This window comes from Gopherus flavomarginatus, chromosome 3 (genome assembly GCF_025201925.1).
Source record: "Gopherus flavomarginatus isolate rGopFla2 chromosome 3, rGopFla2.mat.asm, whole genome shotgun sequence".
In the NCBI taxonomy this organism is placed as follows: domain Eukaryota; kingdom Metazoa; phylum Chordata; order Testudines; family Testudinidae; genus Gopherus; species Gopherus flavomarginatus.
This window is the reverse complement of record NC_066619.1, coordinates 242,391,524-242,409,581: the sequence shown is the minus strand read 5'-3', so window position 1 is coordinate 242,409,581 and position 18,058 is coordinate 242,391,524. Positions and strand designations below refer to the sequence as shown.

Here is an 18,058-nt window from a genome sequence, read left to right as displayed (position 1 = left end):
CCAGTTGATATAGTGTACATGGACTTTCAGAAAGCCTTTGACAGGGCCCACACCAAAAGCTCTGAAGCAAAGTAAGCAGTCCTGGGATAAGAGAGAAGGTCCTTTCATAGTTCAGTAACTGACAAAAAGATAGGAAACAAAGGGTAGGAATAAGTGGTCAGTTTTCACAGTGGACAGAGATAATTGGCAGCATCCACTAAGGATCTGTGCTGGACTGGTGCTGTTCAAAATGTTCATAAATGATCTGGAAAATGAGGTAAATAGTAAAGTAGTAAATTTTGCAAATGATACCAAATTATTCAAGATAGTTAAGGTCCAAAGCTGACTGTGAAGAGTAACAAAGAGATTTCACAAAATTGGGTAACTGGGCAACAAAATTACAGATGAAATTTAGTGTTGATAAATATAAAGTGATGCACAATGGAAAAACGTAATACCAACTGTACATTCAAAATGGTGGGTCTACATTTGCTGTTATCATTCAAGAAAGAGATCTTGGAGTCATCATGGCTAGTTCTTTGAAAACATCTGTTCAATATGGCAGTCAAAACTAATGTCAGGAAAGATTAGGAAAGGGATGATATCATAGAACCTCTATACATTCATGGTACACCCACACTTGCTATACTGTGTGCAGTTCTGGTTGTCCCATCTCAAAAATGTTATATTAGAATTGGAAAAGATACACAGAAGGGCTGCAGAAATGAATAGGGGTATGGAACAACTTTCATATGAGGAGAGATTTAAAAGTCTGGGACTGTTTAGTTTAGAAAATAGATGACTAGGGGTGATATGACAGAGGCCTATACAATAAATGGTATGAAGAAAGTGAATGGGCACGTGTTATTCACTATATCACATAACACAAGAACCAGGGGTGACCAATGAAATACATAGGCATCAAGTTTAAAATAAACATAAAGTACTTCTTCACACAACACAGTCCATTTGTGGAGCTTGTTGCTGGGGGACGTTGTGAAGGCCAAAGTATAACTGTTCAAAAAAGAATTAGATAAGTTCATGGAGGATTGGTCCATCAATGGCTATTAGCCAGATAGTGAGGGACGCAATCTCATGCTCTGGGTGTTCCTAGCCTTTGACTTCCAGAAACTGGGAGTAGATGACAGGGGATGAACCACTCAAAATTGCCTCTTTCTGTTCATTCCTTTTAAAATGTCTTGCACTGGCCCTTGTCGGAAGACAGAATACTGGGCTAGATGGTCCATTGGTTTGAACCAGTATGGCGTTCTTATGTTCTCTAGATTAAATAATAATTAAAGGAGGATTATATAAATAACATGGTTTTATCAAAAATAGATCTAGTCAAACTAACCTGGTATAATTTGTTGATGAGGTTGTAAGTTTGATTGAAAAGGTAATAGTGGCGTTTGTTACATAGTTAGATTTCTTTGAAGTATTTGAGTTGATACACATAGCACTTGGATTTAGAAATTAGAAGGATACAAAATTATCACAGCACACATTAAATGGATTAAAAACTGGCTAGCTAATAAGTTTAAAAATTAATTTTAAAGGGGAATCATCACTGAGCTGTTGTTTTTCTTGTGAGGTCCTGCAGGAATTGGTTTTTGGCTCTATGCTATTTATCATTTTTACCAACGATCTGGAAGAAAACATAAAATCATCATCGATAAAGTTTGCAAGTAACACCAATGTTATGAGAGTGATAAATAATCAAGCGGGCAGGAGACTGATAGAGTGCTCTGGATCACTTGGTAAGATGAGCAGAAGCAAATGATATGCATTTCAATATAAACAAATGTAAGGTCACACATTTAGGAACAAAGAATGCACACCAGACTTACAGGACTGGAGACACTATTCTGGGAAGCAATGATTGAAAAAGACTTTGGGATCATGGTGGATAATCTGCTGAATATGAGCTTCCAGTGCAAAGCTGTGGCCAAAAGGGCTAATGCAGTCCTTGGATGTATAAACACGGGAATCTTGAGGAAGTGTATAGTGGGTGATATTGCCTGCGTATGATTGCTGCTGGAATACTATGTCCAGTTCTGGTACCCACAATTCAAGAAAGATGTTGATAAATTGGAGAGGGCTCAAAGGAAAGTCACAAGAATGACTAAAGGATTGGAAAGCATGCCTTATAGTGGCAGATTCAAGGAACAGTTTACCAGGATTGTGGTAGATTCTCCATCTATGGCAATTTGAAAATCAAGATTGGATGTTTTTCTAATATATATGGTCTAGTTCAGCCACAGCTATTGGATCTGAAGCAGGAATTAATTCAGCGAAGACCTGTGGGTATACAGAAGGTTACACTAGATGCTGCCCTCTGGTCTTGAAATCGATGGGTATAGTTACGCTGCAGTGTAAGCCCAGGGTTAGTAGAACTTGAGTTAGAAGACTCTGGGTTTGTTAACACAGGGCTTGAGCATTTCTACCTGTTTGTAACTCCAGGTTTGAAATTGTTGAACCCTGAGTCCCAACCTGGTGCTCCGGCATCTAGATTATGCGAGCCTGAGTTGAACTACCTAGATTCCAGACTTCCTAGATCCCTTCCAAAATGTGGCTGCTCTAACCCTTTGTTCATGGTGAAGTGTGGGAAAATTTGACTGTTCACCAAACTTGATTGTCAAGAGGACAAAGAAAGTCTGTGGAACACCTTTGTCAGACTCCCAGAACATGATTCTAGTAGGGTTGTGCCCATACTGCAGAGCAGTAGGGCTTGAACACTGGGTCCCAGCTTGATTCAGGATCAAACCCTCAAACCATGGAATCAAAGCTCTGGGTTAGCATGATTTGTATGTAGCTGGAAGGAGGATTAGGCTTGAACCTGAGTTTGAACCCTGTGTTTACATTGCAGTCTAGAAATGCCCTATGAATATTTCCATTATTGATGATTATTTTTAAATAGAAAATTCTAAATGACTGTTCCTGTAACTGTATAAATATCTTTTCTTTCAGAATTCCACTACTGTGCAATGAAAGGAATCTTCATTCCTGGGAATTGAAACTCTGGTGGATTATTCCTGGCTTCCTTGTTGGTTATAAAATGGAGCCCCTATCATTCAAAGTTAAAAAACTTCAAGCACCCACTGATATCTCTGTGGATTTTAGTCTCCAGCTTGTTGGTTCTCTGCCAGTGCATTCTCTAACCACCATGCCAGTGCTTCCTTGGATTGTGGCAGAGATTCGGCGGCTCAGTATGCAATCTTCCATCGAAGAACCTAGCACCAGCCAAATCCGGCTTTATGTTTCACCAGCAGGCCTGCGATGTGAACCAGACACAGGAAAGAGCCAACAGTGGGATCCTTTGATTTGTTCCAGCCTGTTTGAATATAAGCCACAGCATGTCCACAAGCTGATTCACAATAGCCATGATCCAAGTTACTTTGCTTGTCTGATAAAGGATGGAGCAGTAAATCAGCAAAGTATCTGTTATGTATTCAGAGCCGCTGATCCAACAAAAGTAAGTAAAAAAGCAATTCTCAGAGCTTGCTTCGCTCCCTGAGATATTAGAAGCTGATTTATAGGGCATGATGTAAATGCACAAGAAAAGTTAATATTGTGTGTTTCAAAATGAGGTAGCTTTTCTGATCTTTGGATCTTTTCATTACAGCTTGAGTTCTTTAAACTCTTCTTACAAAGTAAGACCTCAGTCTTGCGAAGACTTAACACATGGGCTGAACTTTACACACTCTCAGTTTTACTGTGTGAAGTTAGGCCCATGTCAGTCTTTGCAGGATCGGGGCTTAGTTTACAATAAACTAGTGATATGGGCTGAAATCCTGGCCCCGTTGAAGTCAGTGGGAGTTTTTCTATTGATGTCAGTGGGGCTGGAATTTCACCCATAAACTGCCCTGGACCTTCTCCAATCCTACATTATATGAGTAGCTTGTGTTCCCTCTGAGAAGGCTGTGGTGCTAAAAATAGGCATCCAATTCTGCTCTTCTGATTCAAGTCAGTAATCTGCTAAAGCCACATCCTCACATGAATAAGGTGAGCAAAACTGGGCTTTAGGTTTCTGCAGCTGACCACTAATGTTTAGTGGGCAAAGCAGTGGCACCATGGAGGTCTAAGATGTAGGTATTAATATTGGAGGTGGAGCTCACATTGGGCCAAATCCTTTATGCCTCACTCACGAGAGTAGCCCCAGTGAAGCACCACAGAGGGACTGTTTGCATGTGTACAGCTGTTTGGATTGATTCATGTACTTACAGCTATCTGCTCTGGAGCAAGACAGGGCATAACACCAAACTCATAGTGCCTGGCTCAGAGCTGGATACATGGTGATGGACACAGCTTTAATTAAATTCCCCCAAGATAAAATGTCAGCTAAGTAAACTAACAGGCAAATAGGACTTAAATCACAAGCACTTAAGTGAGAAAATACTGTCAAATTAAAAATGGGCTACTCAATAAGATAAAAGATGTATGCATTTAAGGGTGGGGAGTAGATGTTTTAGGACTTGGTACTGAGTAGAAAGAAGCTGTTAAATATGTACTTATGTAGTTTATTGTGTGGGTTGTGGTTTTGTTAGGATCATGGTTAATAAACAACTTTGATCACCTCCAGTACAATTTCTTCTGTAACAACAAAGTGAAAAGCAAAGTACTATTTCCACTTGCTAGATCAGACTCCTGGAGCTATTGAAGTAAGAGAAAGGGGGAAATATAAAGACTTGCGTTTCCAGTTTCAATTGTATCCATAGATTTTGGATGCCAGTGTCTATGATCATTATTGTTTTAATTTGGAATTGCCTTGTCTCCGTTTGTTCTCCTTTACAGTGTCCATTTATTCTGTCTTTAATGTATGCGTGTAACTCCCATTAACATTACTGAAAGTTGTGTATGCTTATCAAAGTGTGTGTGAGAGAGATATCTGTGTATTGAGACAGCAGGGTACCCAGATTTGGAGCACAGCAGTGTCTAGGACAGGGGTGGGCAAACTTTTTGGGCTGAGGGCAACATCTGGGTGGGGAAATTGTTTGCAGGGCCGGAGCAGGAGGTTGGGGTGTGGGAGGAGTGCGGGGTGTGGGAGGGGGTGTTGTGTACAGGAAGAGGCTCAGGGCAAGGGATTGGGGCAGAGGAGGGATGTGGGGTGTATGAGGGGGCTCAGGGAAGGGGGTTGGGGTGCAGGAAGGATGCGGAGTGCAGGAGGGGTGCGGACTGCAGGAGGGGGCTCAGAGCAGGGGGTTGAGATGCAGGAGAGGTGCGGGGTGTGGTAGGGAGCTCAGAGCAGGGAGTTGGGGTGCGAGGTGAAGGCAGGGGGCTTAGGGTAGGCAGTTGGGGAGCAGGGTGCAGGAAGGGTTCGGGCTCTGGCCTGGCACAGCTTACCTAAAGTAGCTCCGGGGTGGCAGCGGTGCGTACCAGGGCCAGGGCAGGCTCCATGCATGCCTGCCTTGGCCCCATGCCGCGCCACTCCAGGAAGCGCTGCGGTCCCTGGAGGGGGCGGAGGGCTCCGCATGCACTGCCCTTGCTGCGTCTCCAGGTACCTCCCCCAAAGCTCCCATTGGCTGCGGTTCCCCATTCCTAGCCAATGGGAGCTGGGGGGGGGGGAGGCAGTGCCTGGAGGCAATGGCAACGCATGGAGCCCTCTGGCCCCTTGCCTGGGGCCTGCAGGGACTGGTGCCGGACACTTCTGAGAGGGGCGTGGGGCCCGTGGGCAATCCAAACCCTGAGGGGCCGGGTGCAGCCCGCGGGCCATAGTCTAGGATCATTATTGTTTTAATTTGGAATTGTCTATCTCCATTTTGTTCTCCTATAGAAGAAACAAATATTAGAAGACTAAATTCTGTGGACTGAGTGACTCAGCATTCTCTTGCTCCAGTCCATTAGATCTCTTGTCCCAGAGGACTCCTTTTACTGCCTGCAACATTTGCTCTGAGGAATCAAACAGCAGTTTTCCATATTTAGATTGTGTTGGCATGGTCAGCTTCCTCTCTGTTGCTCCTAGGATGGACAAAAAATGTTCTGCATATTTTTTCTATTTGTGCTTGTTATTCAGAAAGAGACACAACAGTCCAAATTAGCTTGGTGACAGAGCTGAAGTATTAAAATCTTGTTGTATACGAACCCCCCGCAGAGTGGGTCTTGAACTTACACTGGATTTACTATACTTACTTACCAGTCCAGTTTTAGTGAATAAAAATTTAGAAGTTATGATCTCAGCTTTGTGAAAAACTCAGGCAGAATTTGGCTGCGCTGGAGAAATTAAATCTCTCCATTGGGTCAAATATAACTTCTTAATACAGTGTTTGCAGCTATGGTAAATTTAAGTACTTATTCTAAGTGTTACTTTTCATTACCAACCCCCATCAGACTCTCTCCAAAATGTTGTAATAATTAGATAGACATCTGATCTATTTATAGGACAAGAGGTCTCCATGATTAAAACGTTATAAGATACAAGGTCCACAACCAGTTTCATCTCTGTGGATGAATCTGGAAAAGGCTGTGGCTGACGTAGATGGAATTCACGTTAAGACAGGGCTCCTGCGCAAATTAGATTGAAAAACCAGTCTTGAATTACAACAAAAAATATATGGTTATGAGTTCACAAGCGCTATCAAATAGCGTTGCCACCCGTCTGGATTTTGCCCAGACAGTCCAGTTTTTGGTTTCTGTGTCCAGGTGCTATTTAGGGTTGCCAGGTGCCTGGTTTTTGACTGGAAAGTCTGGTTGAAAAGGGGACCGGGCAACCCTAAATGACACCTGAACCAAAAGTCTGGTTGATGCAGGGTGTGGGAGGTGCTGGGTCATTGGAAAAAGGCAAATATAGTGTCCATCATTGAAAAACAAAAGGAGGAGAACCCGGTGAACTACAGGCTGGTCAACCTCACCTCAATCCCTGGAAAAATCATGGAGCAGGCCCTCAGGCAAACCATGCTGAAGCACTTGGAGGAGAGGATGGTGATCAGAAACAATCAGCATGGCTTCACCAAGGGCAAGTCATGTTTGACCAACCTGATTGCCTTCTATTTTGAGATAACTGGGTATGGGGAAAGCGGTGGATGTGATATATCTTGACTTTAGCAAAGCTTTTGATACGGTCTCCCAGAGTATTCTTGCCAGCAAATTAAAAAAAGTATGGACTGGATGAATGGACTGTAAGGTAGATGGAAAGCTGGCTCAACAGGTAGTGATCAATGACTCGATGTCTAGTTGACAGCCGGTATCAAACAGAGTACCAGGGGTCGGTCCTGGGGCCAGTTTTGTTCAGCATCTTTATTAATGATCTGGATGATGGGATAGATGCACCCTCAGCAAGTTTGCAGATGACACTAAGCTGGGGGGAAAGGTAGATATGCTGGAGGGTAGGGATAGCTTCTGGAGTGACCTAGACAAATTAGAGGATTGGGCCAAAAGAAGTCTGAGGTTCAACAAGGACAAGTGCAGAGTCCTGCATTTAGGATGGAAGAATCCCATGTACCACTACAGGCTGGGGACTGACTGGCTGGCTAAGCAGCAGTTCCACAGAAAAGGACCTGGGGATTACAGTGGACAAGAAGCTGGATATGAGTCAGCAGTGTGCCCTTGTTGCCAAGAAGGCTAATGGCATATTGGGCTGCATTAGTAGGAGCATTGTCAGCAAATTGAGAGAAGTGATTCTTCCCCTCTATTTGGCACTGGTGAGGCCACATCTGGAGTATTGCATCCAGTTTTGGGACTCCCACTACAGAAAGGATGTGGACAAATTGGAGAGAGTCCAGGTAGGGCAATGAAAATTATCAGGGGATGGGGCATATGACTTACGAGGAGAGGCTGAGGGAACTGGGGTTATTTAGTCTGCAGAAGAGAAGACTAAGGGGGGATTTGATAGCAGCCTTCAACTACCTGAAGTGGGGATCCCAAAGAGGATGGAGCTAGGCTGTTCTCAGTGGTGGCAGGTGACAGAGCAAGGAATAATGCTCTCAAGTTGCAGTGGGGGAGGTCTGCGTTGGATATTACGAAACACTATTTCACTAGTGGGGCTGGAATTTCACCCATAAGCACTGGAATGGGTCACCTAGGGAGGTGGTGGAATCTCCATCCATAAAGGTTTTTAAGACCCGGCTTGACAAAACCCTGGGTGGGATGATTTAGCTGGTGTTGGCCCTGCTTTAAGCAGGGAGTTGGACTAGATAACCTCTTGAAGTCTCTTCCAGCCCTAATCTTCTATGAATCTGTTAACTTGTGCCAGCCCCTGCTCATACCTGCAAGGAGGCTCCTTGAAATGGTCCAGTGAGCAGCGGTGGGAGGGAGAGGAGCGAGCAGTGGGGGCAGAGCCTTGAGGGAAGGGATGGGGCTTTGCATAAAGAGGTGGGGTAGAGGGGTCTGGGGAAGAGGCAGAGTAGGGGTGGGGTCTTGGGAGTGCAGTTGCCAACAATTAGAAGGGTGGCAATCCTACTACCAAACAATTCCTGAAACCACGTCACTCTTCTTTATATAGGATAATTTTTAAAATTGAATGCAAAGCTGTTGCTGGGCAGTAAATTAAGTATCTTTTAAAAATTCACATAAATTTATACAAACAAATACATGTTGACTATATATACCTCACTACCTCTTGCCTTATCCATAATTAATTGGTCAATTGCTTGTGGGCATCAGAGAATAAACAAGTCCAAAGGTGGAATTTGAAGGAGGAGATGGCAGTGGACAGAAGACGGCAGGAAGATGGCTGTGGGAGAAGCAAATAAGAAAGACTAGTATAATTGACAGGGTGAGGAGGGGGCAATGTGGTAAGAAACAGGAGCAGAATTGTGAAGAGCCTTGAAAGTGGTGATAGAAAGCTTGAACTTAGTGCATGGAAATGAGACAGCCAGCGGAGGGTGTTGAAGGGAGAGGATAGCATAGTCATAACAACAGAGAGTGAGAAAGTATCTCTGCAATAGTGTTCTGAATAGACCAGATTTCATTAGCTGAATACTTTTTTATATGCATACTGAACCAGAATGTAGGCTTGATCACTTGTGAAAGAATGTTGTTCCTATTCTGTGGTAAAATATTTTGGTAATGGGATACAGAGCCTTTTGCCTTTGGAGCATTGACTCAAATCCACACCAGTGGGCACACCCTCCTGTGGGTAAGATAGGCTGCCCTTGTATTTTGCCTGAATTTGAACCAGAGATTTAGAGGGTAAAAGGCTCTGTATCCTACTATTCCAAGTAATGAACTCTACATAATTCCAAATAATGCCATGATTCTGTGTTAAGATTTTGTAGCCACACTTCCCTTCTTCTGAAATGCCCTGCCCAAGAAGGAGGCAATGACCCATTGTGGTATGGTTCCATCACTTCCTAGAAATGTATAGAATCCCTTCTGTTGCAGCACCATGAGGCTAGGGCTTAGCTGCTCTGGATGGAGTATAGGGGTAAATGGAGGAGAGTATCAGGGGGCATACTGTATGTGTTAAACTTCTTTTTGGGACCTGGCTCAGAACCACGCAAATGTCTGCACATGCAGTCCTTCTGCCCCACACAGTATTATGTTCTGTTCTGCATTTGATCATGCCTTAAGAAGGTTTTTTTACACAGGTGTCGGCAGAAGAGCCAAGAGCACCTTTACAGAGGGACAGGATCAAAGGGCCTAGCACTCCCCATTTCATGCAAATCCCTGAACTCTGTAGGATTTGGAGGCTGAACCACGTGATTCATCTATTGTCCCACTCTGAGGGGACCATTAGTTGAAAATTCTGCAAGGTGACACTATTGTAGTTTCCTAAACTCTTTGTCCTCAGACCGCGAGTTAACCACAGGAGAGTACAATGTGACTCCCAAGCTGTTAGACTAAAAGTCACCTCCAGTTGATGACATACATAAAACAAACAAGCTGGTGTTTTGAGTCTGATTTCTAATGGACAGGGTTCTACAACACACAGTTCATCATCACATGTTGTAACCTTGTTGGCAGTTTCAGCAGAGTGATTGGCTATTGAGTGGGCTTTGTAATTCCTAGAGAGATTCCCTCTAGGTCATAGTGTAGACTTGTATGTTGGTACGGTGCCCAGTGTCCCTCATTTTGATGGATCATTAATTTTGGTCCCAAGGTGGCTTATGTTCCACACAAATGTGATACTTCCTCAGCTTTATTGTTGAAAATTATTTACATGGGAAATGCAGAATTTCTATTTGCCTTTTTAAAATTTTTTTATTTTTTTTTAATACGGTTCCCTCCATCCCTTCCCAAGTTGGGATTTTATGGATGGAGAGGTATGGTGGACTGAGGTGAACGTGGGGAAACCTGTACTGCTGTTCTCCAGGGGTAAACAGAGTACTTCAGTGGTTGCTTTTTCTAGTCTGTCACCTTTTTGAGCATTTAAATCCACTTTGGGGAGAACTGAATGAGAAACAGATAATTACAAGCTGATAGAGCATTGTTACAGGATATTGGTCGCCTACTGCTACATAACAAGACAAGATCGTCATAGAAAATAAATGTAGTGGTAAAGCTATATATTTATTTTCAGTTTAGGAGACACTGATTTTGTACCGCATTACAATGATTTTTCTTTGGTATATCAGATCATTGGCTTCATGTACATCTATTCATTTTACCTGATGGATGTTTTGTATGGCAAATGGAAATTTGGTCACTTTACTGTAATTGATTTAATGATGTATTAAGGATGGCTTAGATATAGGATAAATTGGGCATAATTATACTTTTACTCAAACAAATTTTAGACTTCTGTAAAGCAATTAAGTTCTATGATGATATTCTTGATTTACATAAGTGTGAGAGAAGCATCAGGCAAAATCTGATACAGTACATCAGAGACCAACTTATCCAGAAATGTGTTCTACAGAGCAGAGTTGTGTTTATTTTAAGTGGTCAGTGAATCCAACAATCAGATCCAACAATCTGACTGGCAGTCAGAAATTCCACTTGGCAATGCAGTGATGAAAAATTCTTCTCACCACTCTCTAGGGGTTAGTGAAGCAGCATATTTGAAGGTTCATTTCTGATAAGAACTGAAGTTTGGCTGTTTATTCAAACCCTCCAAATTTTTTCAGTCTGCAAACCCAGGCTGGACATCTTATGGGAACAGGCATTTCTGTGAGATTTCCAGTGGTTCCTGCAGAACCAGGAAAAGCAGAAGCATGCACAAATGAAAGCCGCACAAAAGTTCAGCTTTGCGAAAAGGTTAACTTCTGTTCTTATTTTTTCCCCTAATCAGTTTGCCATTCTTGTGTTTATTAGGGCTGTTAATCCTTTAATGAAAAACATGGGATAGAATCATTCACTTTTATTGTGGAGAGAAATGTTGCAACTGATTCAAGCAGGATGCTGATGGGCATCTTTGAAGAAGGCAGATATGTGCACCCTCAAAGTCTTCATTCTGCAGAGAGTGAAAGTGTGCCTGCGAAGTGGTGTCTCAATTGTTCCTCTGATATATCTGTCTGGGATAATGTTAGTTTTCTAGCTGCTCTACAGGAGTAGTTCTCAACCAGAGATCTGAAGCCCCCTGGGGGGCCACAAGCAGGTTTCAGGGGGTCTGTCAAGCAGGGCTGGCATTAGACTCACTGGGGCCCAGGGTAGAAAGCTGAAGCCCTGCCACCTGGGGCTGAAATGGAAACCAACCTGAGGAATTTAGCTTTGTAGGGTTGCCCTGCTTGCTAGCCCCTAATGCTGGCCCTGGCTTTTATATGCAAAAAAACAGTTGTTGTGGCACAGGTGGGCCATGGAGTTTTTATAGCATGTTGTGGAGTGGCTCAGAAAGAAAAAGGCTGAGAACCCCTGCTCTACAGCAAGAATATTTGACTCCCACACAATGCCTCCCAGACAGCAGAATCCCCTGTGTGGGGAGCCACGGTCATAGCAACTGTACAGGCTGACCGTTGATTGTCTGAGGGTCTGGTAGGTATACTCCATGTTGGCTGCAGATATGTTGGCATGGAAGGGAGAACTGAAGGTGGGTCAGGGAAGAAAAATTATCTTGAATGCTTATGAATCAGAGTCCTAACAGACAAAGCACAGGATGGGGTATTAGTTGGTGTCTGCTACAGACCCACTAATCACATTAGGGAACAAGATGACCGCCTTTTTATGCACTTATCTATAATGCATAGGGAAGAAGCTTCATGATCATGGGTCACTGCAATTGGAGTGACACAAGCTGGAGGTCTCATGCTATGAGTCTTAAAACATCCTCGGAATTTCTAAATATTATAGATTTTCCTAACTCCAAAAGTGTTATAGCCACCAAGGGGGAATTCTATATTAGACCTTGTCTTGACATATAAAGAGGAACTGATCACAGAACTAAAAACTAACAGTAGCTTAGGTGCAAGTGATCATGACTTGATTACATTTATAATGTGCAAGCAAAATATACACACACACGGTACTTTAAAATGGCGGATTTCACAAAGCTTAAAACCATTGTGAGCCAAATCAGCTTGGAGGAAGAATTTAATCAGAAAAATGTGAATGATAATTGGGAATATTTTAAGACACTTTACTAGGTGCCCAAAAAAGCCACAACGGAGGAAGAAGGCCATGTGGGTTAAAAAAACTGACCCTGTTTAGAGGGAATGTAAAGGCAGCTATACATTTTTTATATATAAAAACAAATGGAAGAAAGAGGAAGTTGATAGTAATGAATCAAAGAAGCTAGGACTTGTAGAAAATTGATAAGAGAAGCAAAGAGACACAAAAAGAAATCTGTGCCCAACAGAGTTAAGTTAAAATGAGGAGTTTTTAAAGTATACTAGGAACAAAAAGAATCCTAACAATGGTATTGATCCATTACTTGATGATCACAGTGTAATAATAATAATGCAGAAAATTCAGAAGTGTTCAATAAATATCTGTTCTATATTTGGGAAGAAAACAGGTGATGTTGTCATGTTGTATGATAACACATTTTCCATTGCATTAATATCTCAAGAAGATGTTAAATAGCGGCTTCTAAAGTTAAACATTTTAAAATCAGTGGGTCCTGATAACTTGCATCCAACAGTTTTAAAGGGGCTGACTGAAGATGTCGTCAGACCAAGAATGCTGATTTTCAATATGTTTCAGAATGCTGGGGAAGTTCCAGAAGACTGGAAGAAAGCTAATCTGCCAATATTTTAAAAGGGTAAACAGGATCATCTTGGTAATTGTAGGCCTGTCAGTCTGACATTGATCCCAGGCAAGATAATGGAGCAGCAGATATGGGACTTGATTAATAAAGAATTAAGGGAGGGTAATATAATTAATGCCAATACCCATGGGTTTAATGGAAAATGGATTCTGTCAAACTAATGTTTTTGATGAGATTACAAGTTTAGTTGATAATGGTAATAGTGTTGACGTAACAGATTTAGACTTCTGTAAGGCATTTGACTTGGTACCACATGACATTTTGATAAAAAAACTGGAATGATATAAAATAAACATGGCACTCATTAAATGCATTACAAACTGGTTAACTGGCAGGTCTCAAAATGTAATTGTAAAAAGGCAATCATCACTGAGGGGGTGTGTTTCTGATAGGATCCTACAGTGATTGATTCTTGGCCCTATATGTTAGAAACTGAGACAAAGATAATCAGGCCTAATGCCTGGAGCAGTGGTAAATAGGTCTAGTGGTTGGAGTAGTGACAGTTGGGTCTAGAGGACAGAGACAGGAGTCAGAGTTGGAATCAGCAGTCAAGAGCAGGGTTGAAACAAGGTAAGAGTAGGGCTGGGGGCAAGGCTGCAGCCAGAACAGGGCTGGAGCAGGTTAATGCCTGTGGAGTGTGTTACCATACTGCACTATCATGCAAAGGAGAATTCCAAGCCAGGAGCAGACTGAGCTGCTGTTTCTCCTGTGAGGTTTATATATGTGCCCTGAGAGTCATCAGACAGCTCCTGGCTTGTGGATTGGAGCCTAACACAGGACTCACTCATCACTGCATGTGGCTTAATCAGGCTCTAGTTCAGGGCTGATTCCCCAATCCCCCTGGGATGCTTTCTAAGCGTCCTTGGCTGACTTGTCAGGCTGCGATCAGTGTAATTCCTGAAGGAGGTCAGGTGCATGTACGTTACTGTCTGGTTCCCATGGTCAGCTGGGGCATACCCTTCCCAGTCAATGAAGTATATAAATCATCCTTGGAGGAACTTAGAATCCAGGATCTGTCTCACCACATATTCTTCCTGATCCTGAACCATGATGTGGAGAGATGGATGTGGTTGTGTGCATCCAGGAAAGAAGTTGTCCACATATTTCTTTAACAAGAAAACAGGGAATACTGAATGTATCTTCATAATAAAGGGTAACTGGAGCTTGAAGGTCACTGGGTTAATCTGTTGTATGGTCTAGAATGGGGTGTGCTAATGGTGGTTTAGATTCCTTGAAGGTTGGGGGAAATCCAAGAGCTGAATCTGACTGCCATGGGAGGATGGTTCTCTCGGTGGAGATCAGCATATCTTTTGTATTACTCCTTGTCAGAGATTCAGTGTGATTTTAATTTTTCCTGAATGTGGTGGAATGTTGAACCAAATCAGAGGCTGTGGCCACATGGGCAGTCAGTGGTACAGATGGGTGGAATCGGGCGTGGAAGCCATAATTGGTATAGAAGGGACTTTGGTGGCTTGATCTGTGATTGAAGTTGTTGAAGGCAAATCTGGCAACAGTCGGAACCTAAAACAGTGAAGCTATTGTTCTAGAATTTGCTTTACCCATTCCAACTGTCTGTCTGGGGTGGGAAGAGGATGAAATGTATAGGGTGTCTTACAGGAGTTTGAACAGTTCTCTCCAAAAATCAGAGTCAAATTATGGCCCATGATCAGATGTAATGTTGGTTGGTAATCCATGGAGCTTGAAGATGTGGCCAAAAAATAAATGAACCCTCACTTCTGCAGTGGAAATCTTCTGACAAGACATGAAATACGCCCCTTTTGGTGAGAAATTGAGGATGGCTGGTATAGCTATGCAGACCTGAGAGTTGGGGAGATCAATGGTGAAGTCCATTGAGATAGATGCCTAGGGTTGGGGTGGGGTTGGAAGCAGGATCAGGGCATCTAGAAGTTTGGCATGGGGTTCTTTGCCTGGCCACATGCCTCACAGTAAGCAGGGGTGGTCCGTGAGGGATATAAATGTGTTCCATGAAACAGAATACCTCATTTCTGACTGAGAAGTTTGGTTCAGAATTGGCTGACATTAATGTCACCGCGAACGGTTCATTGGGCAGTGAAGACTTTACAAGGGCCAAAAGAGCGGTGTTGGCCAGCACATTTACAGAATGGCAGGACTTTAGTGTAGGACAGGTTCAGGAAGTTTATCCCTCTTATTCAGGTACTCCTCCCTTGTGGGATAATGCTTTGGATTTGCCATTTTGGGTTCCAGATGGTAGGTCATAGAATCTAGAAAAGAAGAGGGACCAATGTATCTGATGTTGATTAAGAGCTGTGGCAGTTGGGAGATGTTACAGATTTTTATGATCTGTGAACACCTGGACTGGAAAGTGTGCACCTTCTGATTGGTGGCACCACTACTAACATACAGCCTTGATGGTTGGTAACACTTTATCATAGATTTCATAATTTTGTTCCTTGGGTGTCAATTTCCAGGCATAGAAGGCACAACAGTGGAGCTCATTCGAGGGCCCATGTTGCTGTGATAGCTCTGTCCCGTAACGCTATTGGGTTTCAGTTCATAACATGCAGGGATATGGTTTATTATTAAACCTTTTCATCAACTTTTTTACAGAAGGCACAAAAACATGTAGAGTTTGATTCTCCACTGTTACACCAGCTTTACACAAGTATAATTCTGGGACCTTCGCAGGGTCTCAGAGCTTGGGCTCCACCCAAATCTGAACATTTACACTGCAATTTTGCAGCCCCAAAGCTTGAGCCCTGCGAGCCTGAGTCAGTTGACATGGGCCAATTGCAGGTGTTTAATTACTGTGTAGACATACTCTAAGGGCCACTGAATCCATGCTTATGCAGAATCAGTGGATGGTAACTCCAGCATAGGACCTGATCCTACTCATGGCAAAATTCCTGTTGGTTCACTGCTGCTGGATCTGCCCCCTGATGGATACAGATGGGGAGCATCTGCATTTATTGTGTGTATTTTAAAAACGGAACACTTATTTCTGAGAAACATGGTAAGTGAGGTAATATCTTCTATTGGACCACGTTCTGTTGGTGGAAGGGACAAGCTTTTGAGTAACACAAAGCTCTTCCTCAGGTGACCTGACTTCGAAAGCTCATCCCTGCCACAACAGAAGTTGGTCCAATAGAAGATATTACCTCACCTACCTTGTCTGTCTAAGATCCTGGGGCCAACATGGCTACAACAACATTGAAAACACTTATTCCTGTTTAGTCGTCTTTGGTGCACAGAAATTTTATCCTTTTTTGGCAGGTTTATTGATTTTTTTTTTAATCTCATAGATTGTCTAAGCGGTTACTCTGGCAAATGGCTTTGTAGGAACCCTGTGTTCTAAATGTGCTATGGTACATGACATTCACATGAACACACGTAATCTTGCATCACATGAAGTACAGCACACTGTGTTGTGAGTTGTAGGTGATCTGACTTGAGTGCGATTATAGGCTGACATACTCTGGTTTCGGGTAATCAACACGTAGCTCTCTGCCAGGCTGCACAGAGAGTCTGGGTGAGAGTTGGTGAGGGCTACATTATTTAGATATAAAAAGGACAGCAAAGACCCAATGAACTTCCAAGTATTTGTTGTAGGTTTAGCCTCATGACTGAAGATTATTATGTAATTTATTTTTGACATTAAACCCTAAGACAGCAGTGTTCCTAAGCATCTCTTTGTTAGAAGAATTTAAGCAAGGTATTTTTTGGAATAATTTTTAAAGCAATTTGTTTTATATACTATTGTTTCTGATAACCCTATGGTTATCAGTCTGACTGCACTCTTGGTTACATCAGTGTAAAACCAGCAGAACTTTGTTGGCTTCAGTGGAGTTATTCCATACTCACTTCAGAGTAACCCAGAGCTGAATCTGGCCCTATTCATTTTGTTCCTAAATCATCAGCACATACTAGTTTATTCTTGCAGGATTGCTCATAAATTGCAAGCTGCTGCTACTTATTTTTGGTAGGGGGGAGAGAAGGGGAACAAAATTCTGAGGCATTTGTTAAAAAAATGAAAACAAAGCAAAGAAAGAAAAACAAACCAAGAACAATGTGAACTTGTAGATCAATTTTTTAGGCTTAAGGTTCTTAACAGAGTCACCCTGGGTTTTAGAGTGTAGAATCCAAACACGGCACTATGTAATGTGACTGCCAGGGGTCAGTAACCAGTTGTCACGGAGTAAACAGGATCCACCCTGGGCCAGCTTTTCCTGAGGCTACTCTGTACTTGGGGGCTGTACAAAGGAAAGAGTAGGGGATTTATGCATGAGTTCCCCCTTTTTCCCAGGGAACTTTCTGCAGCTCTTTGTGACCCTTTTTCTGACTCTCCTTAGCTTCCATAACCTTTGTAGGGCTCTTGCAGAAGGAAAATAGACTAGAACAGGTTCTTGGTGAAATCCTGGCAAAGTCTGAAATTATGCTTGAGAGGTGGTGCCTTTCATTTGTTTCTCTAGTGAAGAGGTTCTTAAACTTCATTGCACCGTGATCCCCTTTTGCCAACAAAAATTGCTTCATGACTCCCGGAGTGGGGACCAAAGCCTGAGCCTGCCCGAGCCCCACTGCCCTGGATAGGAGGAGTGCCAAAGCCCGAGCTCAAGGGCTTCAGCCCCAGGGCGGTGGTGTCATAAACAGATAGCTAAGGGTTAATGTCTCTTTCACCTGAAGCACCTGACCAGAGGACCAATCAGGAAACCGGATTTTTTCAACTTTGGGTGGAGGGATTTGAGTGTCTTTGTCTTTGTTTTCTGGCTGCCTGCTTGCTCTGAGCTTTGGAGAAGTAGTTCTACTTTCTAGTCTTCTGTTTCTAAGTGTAAGGACAAAGAGATCAGATAGTAAGTTATATGGTTTCTTTTCTTTGGTATTTGCATGAATATAAGTGCTGGAGTGCTTTGATTTGTATTCTTTTGGAATAAGGCTGTTTATTCAATATTCTTTTAAGCAATTGACCCTGTGTTGTATCATCTTAATACAGAGAGAACATTTGTACTTATTTTTCTTTCTTTTTATATA

General features: G+C 42.7%; 1 protein-coding gene across 8 annotated transcripts in view; it reads left to right on the top strand.

Moving 5' to 3' along the window:
* Positions 1–18,058, top strand: part of TBC1D1 (TBC1 domain family member 1) — a 191,815-nt gene that overhangs the window by 9,017 nt on the left and 164,740 nt on the right. For all 8 annotated transcript variants that reach the window (XM_050947342.1, XM_050947340.1, XM_050947338.1 and 5 more), the window contains exon 2: positions 2,947–3,451. In XM_050947342.1, coding sequence (XP_050803299.1) covers positions 2,947–3,451 — 505 coding nt within the window. The remainder of the gene's footprint in view (positions 1–2,946; positions 3,452–18,058) is intronic.